This window comes from Hyperolius riggenbachi, chromosome 5 (assembly GCF_040937935.1).
Source record: "Hyperolius riggenbachi isolate aHypRig1 chromosome 5, aHypRig1.pri, whole genome shotgun sequence".
Taxonomy (NCBI): domain Eukaryota; kingdom Metazoa; phylum Chordata; class Amphibia; order Anura; family Hyperoliidae; genus Hyperolius; species Hyperolius riggenbachi.
Window position 1 is genome coordinate 329,845,952 of NC_090650.1, and position 9,798 is coordinate 329,855,749.

General features: G+C 39.3%; 1 protein-coding gene across 1 annotated transcript in view; it reads left to right on the top strand.

The window, feature by feature from the left end:
• Positions 1–8,609, top strand: part of DSG2 (desmoglein 2) — a 70,419-nt gene extending 61,810 nt beyond the window's left edge. Inside the window, exons 13-15 of the mRNA XM_068237308.1 lie at positions 1,584–1,711; positions 3,171–3,518; positions 4,758–8,609. Of these exons, the coding sequence (XP_068093409.1) occupies positions 1,584–1,711; positions 3,171–3,518; positions 4,758–5,744 (1,463 nt within the window). The 3' untranslated portion in view covers positions 5,745–8,609. The remainder of the gene's footprint in view (positions 1–1,583; positions 1,712–3,170; positions 3,519–4,757) is intronic.
• The last annotated feature ends 1,189 nt before the right edge of the window (positions 8,610–9,798 follow it).

Here is a 9,798-nt window from a genome sequence, read left to right on the forward strand (position 1 = left end):
GTTCCCAGCCACAATATATCCCCCTAAGCTGCTATTGCGACCTTCCTTGCCGCAATAGCAGCATAAGGGGCGATATTGTAGCTGGGAACGCGAAGAATCACTCGCATTCCCAGCCTGACGGGCGGTGACGGCGAAACTAGAAGTAGCCGCCGGTGGGGACAGGAGGATCGTAGGGACACGGGACGGCACCGATCAGCTGCAGGGGGCTGAGGGAATCCCCAGGTGAGTAAAACTCATTTTTTTTGATGACTTAAGGTTCACTTTAAACCTAAAAACCTCCCCCAATCTTAAAGCCCACTTGCTGCAAACACCAGGCCAGCTATTTATAGCTGCAATTTACGGGTGTCCAAAATTCCATCTATTGCTGCTACACAACACCCAAACACTGACGCAAAACCATGTTTAGTGGAAAGAAGGGCACTGCCATAGGCTGCAATGATAAAAGCTGTGGTTGGCAACAATAGAGGGAAATTTGGGTGCAGGGAGGCGCCCGATAAAATGCAGCAATAAGTGGGATTGTGGGTCTTAGAAGAGGGCTTGAATACTGTAGAACAGAACTTTCCACATTCTCGGGTTTGGAAGGACAATGTTTGCTCCTAGAATGTGTAGCCAAAAATGGCCTTTACAACAGACCATTTATATAGACCATGTATCAGCACACCCATCAGTATGTTGCAGCTGTCCTGTGTTTACCATAGGGTATTGCAGTTTTCCAGTGCCTCTCGCAATATGATGCAGTTTTCAAGTTCCTCATCTGTAGTGTTGAATCTTTACAATGTCACCCATGTAGTTGGTTACATATTTCCATTACACTTTTTTAGCACATGCCCAGTGTTGCATCTTGCTGGCCACTGACACAGACTGTGACCACACACTGACTGTTGATAGAGACTGGATCCACTTTGTGACCGCCAACAGAGAATGGAGCCATTCCATGACTTCTGACACAGGCTGGGACCACTTTTTGACCCTTAACAGAGATTGGAACGGTTTTATTAATACTGACAAAGACTAGGACCACTCTGTAGACACAGACAGAAACTGATAAATCACAGTTACTACTGACAAAAGCTGGGGCTGCACTTACAGAGACTGGGACCACTCTGCGTCATGTGACAGAGGCTGGGAGCACACTTTAGCATAATGTGTGTTACGTTCATGACATGTGTTGGGCTATTTGTGCAGCACCCATTGCATACTTTGTGTAAAGGCCGGTAAAATGTGCATGTGCTCGCTGCGCACATACATTTCATCTACAGTTTGTGAATGTGATTGTTTAAGTTCACTTCAGACATCCTGTCATATATAAGGACTTGACTGACCTAATCACAGTGAAGATCACCGAGTTTTTCCTGTAGCAAACACCCCAAATGAAAAGTGATACTTTTTTATTTTTATATAAAAGTCCGTTTTTTTTTTTATAGAGCTCCTTTGACAATGATGCTATGCAGTATACCATGTTACTTATATGCCTTTTGCAGACGATTCAAGTTTTTTTCTCCTATAAATTGCTTTAGATAAAAATTAACACAGTTCAAAATCATTTACCGGTAATCCTTTTTGTCTTGCTTATTGTCCCGTAGTGGTGCCTCTCTTGCTGCTTTTGTGTTCCTGTGGAGGAGCAAAAGGTGCTGGATTTTTAACAATTGCAGATGGCCCAGAGGAATCAATTCTGCTCACCAACAAAGAAGGGCCTATACCAGAAGACACTGTAAGTATTAAGTAGATGAACTCCTAGTACAACTCCCATAATGCTTTTGTTGTTGTTCAATATTTTTAAGTTCTAAATATAAAATTTTCACTTTAATCGGTGAACGTGTATAACACGGCACAGCACAGAATTTCAGCTGGTGAGCGATAGATAAAGCAAACCGGAAGTGAAAATACTTTTATGAGATAAAGAATTGTATGTGTAGTGCAGCTAGGAAATACATTAGTAGCAAAGAAAAGAGTCTCGTATTGTTTTCCAGTACAGGAAGAGTGAAACTTCAGTTGTGATCTATGCAGAAGAGCTTCTCTGAGCTATTTGACTGTGGGTTGAATACAGTCCTGTTTTCTAATGCACTTAATCAGCCAAGAAACAGCGAGATACAGCTTGAGATAAGGTTTTACTGAAAGAAAGTTCAAAGGGTCATTATTACACGTCATATGTGTTTGTGTGGCAAGTGTAGATTGATTATTTACCACCATTTTTGTTTGACTGTGAAAAATACACTTACGATTAATGGGTAATCTGTTAATTTTTTCCCAGATTGTTTATTGATTAGGAGTGAATATTGTGCTGTGTTTATAAGCCCCTACTTGCCAGGACTTTATAGTTTTTAGGACATAACAAAAAATAAGGTTGTTTTACTTTGGTGAAACAGAATATTTTTATTTGGAGAGGGTAATGGCAAACATCCAATGACACTGCGGGCTGTTCAGGAGCACACGTTGCGCTTGATGCACAAAACTGTGCTAACTGTTAGAACGCTGTGAAAAGTGTTTTATGCGAAATTTCATGTGATAACGGTTATCGTGCGCAAAAATTCACGTTAACGCGCGAACGTGAATTTCTCCGTGCGGTAACCGTTTTTCACGTGCAACCCTTTTTTTTCACGCAAAGCCTTGCTAACAGTTAGCACTATTTTTGTGAATCAAGCCCATTGAGAGTAAGAGGGAGAGAAACAACTATTGGCTGGCCAGAATAGAAGCGAGAGCGGTTGTCTCTTGCTCCTCATATTACTGTATATTGATGCAGCAGTCATGTGCTTTACAACGTGCAGTTGGTTGGGGGAGCCTACAAATAGATTCATCCACTTTGTGCTTCCCCCACTGGTGTCCCCTGGGATTATGGACTCTTTCTCAGGACAAGGCTGTTGGTGTCTTGTTGGGACACCATCTTGCTGGTACATTTGGTAAATCACACACAGCACACTGATATTATTTGCTGTATCCTTTAGTACATTTGTTGCTTTATCCATTCCTGGTGTTCGCCAAAAAAAGGTTAGTTTGATAGTTTTCCTTTAAGCTCAGTGTTGGCTTACAAACATTGTGATGTGTGACAGATTTGCTTCAACACCAAGAACAGTACATTGTACACTATTATAAAATGTCCCATATCAATGTAAAATGCCTGAAAACTGAAGAACAATTTAAACTAAAAGACTTCTCACTTGTTTTCTTTACAGGCCATTGCACCAGTTGCCTTTGTAGGAATTGGTGCTCTTGGGGGAGCTGCGGGGGCTGCAGCTGGTGCTGGAATGATAAAAAGCAGTGCATATGCAGGCAACAATATGGATGCATACGAATACAATGCCAATGGCCTATACAACTCCAACATGTACATCCGCAGAGGATATGAATCACAAGGCATGGCTGGTGCAGCAGCAGAGATGGCTGGTGGAGCTGCAGGAATGGGCATGAGATCCATCGGTGTCCTAGGTTCAGGATCTGCGGCTGGAGCTCAAGGTGCTTTTGGTGCTGGTGGAAGCCAAGCTGTTTTGAATGAAGAATTCATAAGTGGTTATTTCCATGATGTAAGTATCCATGGGTTGTCTTACCTCTTGTTTGCAAGATTTGCAGTTCTAAAAGTGTGATAACAATAAGAAGTTTTCTGTTTGAATGGCTTTTGAATGCAGGAGGCCTGATAGCTTAACCACTTAACCCCACAGGCTACTTTACCCTTACCACCTAGAGCCCTTTTCACCTGTCGGCACTCCTCCTATTCATTTGGCCATAACTTTATCACTGCTTATCACACCTAAATGATCTATATCTTGTTTGAAAATAAACAATGCTACTATAGATAAAACACACATGGTTTATTTGCCCATTTGTCCCGGCACACAACATTGAAATTATGTTCCTAGTTCAATGTATGGTGTTTGGAAATAAAGGTTTGTATTTTTATTATCATTATTATTTGTGTTCTCACCATACCCTATCAATAATTACAAACCCTAATTTGCTAAAATGACAGTAATATACCTTCATAACATGCATATTAAAAAAAATCTGTGTTTATAAGGTATTTTTTTTTACATACTGTCACTTTGTTTGTTAGTTTTGTTTTTTTTAGTTTGTTTAGTGTTTTGTTTTGGTAGCTATGGGGTAGGGGGGCTTTAAGGGGATAATGACTATATTACATTTATTTCTTAATGTATTTGTAGCACATGTTACCGGAATAATGCATGCATTGCTATGGTAATGTGCGGCATAACATGTGTTACCATAGCAATGTATATATTACCCTGGTCATGCATGTTGTGTTGATAGTGTAATGGCGCCGGTCTCCCCTGGCGTTAGTATCAGTAAGATTGCCATGGCACTGCCAGTCTTCCAGGATAATGTGCACATAGCTATGGTAGCATGAAGCGTAACACACATTAACCTCAAAAACGTCTCGCACTAATAGCGTTACGGGCAGTGCTCCGCTGGCATTAGTACCAGAAAAATTGCTGTGCGCTGCTAAGGCAAATTTACCTGCCTTTTGCGCATCAGGTCCAATATGGTTTGCCACATAACATAGATATCAAATCCAGTCCAGATTTGTAAAATCACCCATGATATTAAATTCCCACTTCACCAGAGGAAGTAAATCAGATACAAAAGTGAGACAACATAAAACAAGATCTCCTCATTAGTGTTCACAGTAAATGCACCCTCTACACAGTCATTACAATGCATTGTCATTATTATTTAACATATTCAATATTCCTTGCCTTTTCATTCATACCGTCTCTGAAATCTGGGTTGTTTTCTCTTATCTATTTTAGAGGGTCATGGCATGGGCTGATGAAGACATGGCCCAGACAGCAAAAGACTGCATCCTTATGTATTCACAAGAAGGAACAGGATCGCTTGCTGGGTCTGTTGGCTGCTGTAGTCTGATTGAAAGTGAAGCTGAAGATGACAGCTATCTGGATGACCTTGGACTGAAGTTCAGAATGTTAGCAAATATTTGCCAGGGTGTAAATGAAACTGGTGGTGCAGCGATCTCTAACTATAAAGCTTATGAGAACGTGAGACAAGAAGCTGTAAAATCTGAAGTAGTGGCAGATATTGATCTAGTTCAGAATGAAGTAGAGGAAGAGGTAGAACAAGGCTACACTATGGAAAGCTCATATACATCATCAGAATCTCACATTCAGAATGTACAGCCTAAACCAGTAATGAGGGAAAATTTGGTTACCGAAGTCACTTCTAGATACGTGCAGGAGCCCGTTAGGCGCGGTAATATTCTTGTGACGGAAAAGACCTATACCACAGCTCCTGCAACATATGTTGAGCCAGTCCATACTCAGAATGTACTAGTGACAGAACGAATTGTTCGACCTACCTCCAGCTTGCATAACCTCCTGGATGTTTCCGGTGGGGAAAATGTTTTGTTAACTGAACGCGTCGGTGATGTTCCTGATTCGCAGTATCTTCTGGTGACCGAGAGAGTTCTTGCCCCCAACGCTGGTGTCCAGGCTGCAGTTAGCATTCCTGATGTATCTATGGGGCAAAATGTCATCGTGACAGAGAGGCATTATGCTCCCATATCTGGTATGAATGGCAGTGTAGTTATTCCAGCAGACCGTTTAGCTAGCCAAAGTATTCTAAAAGAGAGTGTGTCCATCTCAGATGGTGGGAAGCAGGGTCTTGCCATCTATAACCAGGGTGGGTTTGGGGTAGAAGACCTGCCTTCTTCAGGTAGCACTTTAGGAAAATCAGCAAGCACAGTGACAAAATATAGCAAAGTACAATATAGTCGGTCTTAATCCCGTCTTGGGTGTCGTTAATCTAAAAAAATTTAAAAAATTGCTGTTTTAGGTACATATTTGTGTTAACATCACAACATTTTATAATCCTTAATGCAAGAACATTGATTTGCTAGCAATCTGTTTTGTTGCTGAAAGTATTTCGAAATGCTATAAAAGGCAGACGCAATGCACTAAAAGTCAACCATTTTTGCTTAGAACTTTTGTAATGAAATGAAACCTTAAGTTACATGTGACATGATGAGATAGACGTGTATGCACAATGGCAAGCATACACATAGCCATGTTGTGCTCCTTTTTCTTCTTTCTCTGCTTGAAAGCATCAATATTAATTTATGCAACTGACAGTTTCTCTCCAGTGGGACCAAGTAGGACTATAACATACATGTCAAACTCTGTCCCATGAGCCAAATCTGGCCCACAGACCCATCAAATTTGCCTTGGTCTTCCCACTTTGCATTATGTTTGGCACACTCTAGACCACCAGGGAATCTATACTGGAGGTGAAGCTCTGGATTAACCGGGAAGTCATATGGGGGAGGGTGGGGGGAAAGTACTAGGCATCAGAAAACTTTATAGAGGAGGGAAGGGGGCCACTAGCCACCAAGGAACTGTATAAGGGAGGGATGGGGGCAACTAGACACCAGGGAACAGTATAGGAGAAGTAGGGAGGACCACTAAACACCAGGGAATTGTATAGTGGAGGGAGGACCACTAGACACCAGGAAACTGTATAGGGGAGGGAGGAGGCATTATGCTGGGCATACACGGTGTGTTTGTTTCCCTATCAATCGAGCCGCTGATGGCTCGATTGATAATATCCAACAGGTCCGATGACCCGACAGATTCCCCGCGGGCAGACAATAGCGGGGAATCGAGCGGCTGATAAGGCATGCCCGCGGGGGCGAGCGGGAATCGATCCACGCGGACGAGCAGTGACGCGCTGGCTCGATATCGGCGCATAATCTTACCGTGTATGCCCAGCATAAGACAACAGGGAACTGTATAGGAGAGAGAGTTTGGGTATTAGACACCAGGAAACTGTGTAAGGGAGGGAGGTGGCCACTAGACATTGAGGTTGGCCCAGGACTTGGTCCCAGTATTCAATTTTGGCCCACTTTGTACTTGAGTTTGACACCCCTGGACTATAGCGTCCCTCATTAAGGAACGCAAGCCATAAAATGCTTTCCTAGCAGATAACTGGGCTCCTGAGAGCAATTCATAGATTAAAAAAAAGAGACAAAACCATAATCTACTTTAAGTTTTTAACCATAACATTAAACTGTGGGATATTTAAAAATAATTTTAGGAGTAGGAAGATAGATACAGTTGTTTATAATATCATCAGTTTATTTCCACTTTAAGTTCACTTAAATAATTATTTTTTAAGAATGCAGAATAAATATCCTTGCTGACTCATTGAGAGCACCTTCTTTTATAGAACTACTAAAGTAAATTTGAGCAGATGGGGTATTGTCACTTGAAGCTTATGAACAAGAATAACATTGAATAATATAAAACCAACAGTTAAATAATGTTAAGATGTTATTCAGCTTGTGCCAAAGTATCTGCAATGGCAAAGTCTTTATTTAGGTTGGAAATGTTTTTATATTTTTTAAATCTATTTTTTTAGACTATGCTTTAAAACAAAGATGTTAAATTGCTGAAGAAGAACTGAGTATTTAACGACATATTTAAAGACTAAAGCTTTATATGTTTTTACATTTTGTAACATAAGTATACGCTTATATGCTGATCCTTGTTATGCGGTTTTTAAAAATAAGATGATAGACTTTTACCTTGGTAGCTGATAATGTGCAGTTGCTTTAATCATTCCTTTCCAAATTGTCACACATATATTTCCAAGCAAGACTATATTGCCAGAATGCTGTAGATCATTTCTGCCATGAGTTGATGGTACTACGTTATAATGAAGTTTCTAAAGTTTACAGTGAGTGGATCCTTTCTTTTTCTAAGAATAGTGAGGAAGCTAACAGAAGAGTGTCCCCCACTATTTCTATATGCCACGTGTATGTCCCATCATCCACCCTTCTCAGTGAAACTTCTGTCTGTCTTTTACCTGTCCCAATTGTACCAGTTATTTTGGGCAGTGACGGTCTGATCATCGCCCAGTAAGCTGGTACTGTAGCTTAGCAAAAAAAAAGTTCATATAAGCATTTAACAGAATCTAAAGTGAAAATAAACTTATTAGATAATGATTTGTGTGTGTGGTACAGCTAAGAAAAAGAACTTTAGTAGCACAGCTATGAGTCTCATACTGTTTCCAGTACAGGAAGAGTTAAGAAACTGCAGTTGTTATCTATGCAAAAGTGTTTCTCTGAGCTCTCCGACTAATTTAGTCAGAGAGCATTGCTATTTTCTGAAGCACTTAAGTTGTTTTAAGGTTTTTCTGCCATGAAGTTCAAAGTGTCATTAGCTCTGCTGTTTCATCATTTAAAATACAAAGTGTTATTTGTAAACTGTAAATATTAGAGAATGATGCAATGTTATAGAAAAACAGCTATATAACTAAAAATATGAGACTCTTTTCTTTGCTACTAATGTTCTATTTGTTATCCTTACTACACATCCAATTCATTATATCATAAGTTTTTCTTCGCTTCACTGTCACTTTAAGGTGGATCTTAGCCATTATGTGGCTGCCCAGAGAATACAGATAGAACTACTCCTAATCAGTGCAGACAAATTAAATATCATTTTCTATGCTACTTACATTCTCTGATACAAACAATAAGGTTAGTCTTTTTCATGTATGGTTTTATTTACATTGCACAGCCAATGTGTATTTAACGCTTAAAGGGGCACTATGGCGAAAAATTGTAAAATGTAAAATATGTGCAAACATAGACAAATAAGAAGTACGTTGTCTCCAGAGTAAAATGAGCCATAAATTACTTTTCTCCCATGTTGCTGTCACTTACAGTAGGTAGTAGAAATCTGACTAAAGTGACAGGTTTTGGACTAGTCCATCTCTTCATAGGGGATTCTAAGCAAGGCTTTTACTCTTTATAAAGATATTCCTTAAAAAGGATTTAAACAATGATGCTGGCCAGCTTTCCCTGGTCGCTACATGGACAGAGCAACTGCCATTCACTAAGTGCTTTTGAAAATAAATAAATCCCTGAGAATTCCCCATGAAGAGATGGACTAGTCCAAAACCTGTCACTTATGTCAGATTTTCACTACCTTCTGTAAGTGACAGCAAAAGAGGAGAAAAGTCATTTATGGCTCATTTTACTCTGGAAAAAATGTACATCTTATTTGTAAATGTTTGCCCATATTTTAATTTTTACAATTTTTCACCATAGTGCCCCTTTAACGAAACTGATATGCATATACATGTGCTGTAATCTAAAATCTGCCACGCAGTCTCTGTCATATGTATGTACAAGTGTTAGAGTATTACATTTGGCGATTAGTCACAGTCACTCAGTAAAAGCAAAGCTTTAAGGCCTATGTGGCAAACGTGTGATTAATCCCATTAGTGTTTATACAATCTGGGGTGATTACTGCAAAAAGAAGGAAATCCTCCCTTTTTATTTTAGGAAAATAATTGTTGCTGAAATTAGTCCGACCTTCTAGTTGAAAATTTAAATCTTTATTATGTATTCTTGTGGTACTTCCGTTAACCATATTTTTTGTATTGCCTTAGAAAAAAATAATGTAAATATTATATATATTTGCCAATGGTATAAAGAGCTTTTTGTTTCTTCTCTTGGCAATAGATTTCTGTATATACTGTACATATGACATTGGAACTTTCGGAATTGTTTTCTAGAAAACAGAACAAATATACTGTAAACTTTCTATGATGCATATTTTTCATTTCTGATTTTGGATCTTGTAAAAAAAAAAAAAAAAAGTTTTTTTTTTAATTGTATTATAGTACAAATGAAAATAATGGTTTGACAATTGGATATTCACTTTTTTTTTTACTGTAGATTAAGAGGTACATTTATAAAATGTGTTAAGATAGCTACTTTTCTTTTGGCTTGAGTTGAGTACTTTCAAAAACAACAACATTTTTCAAACT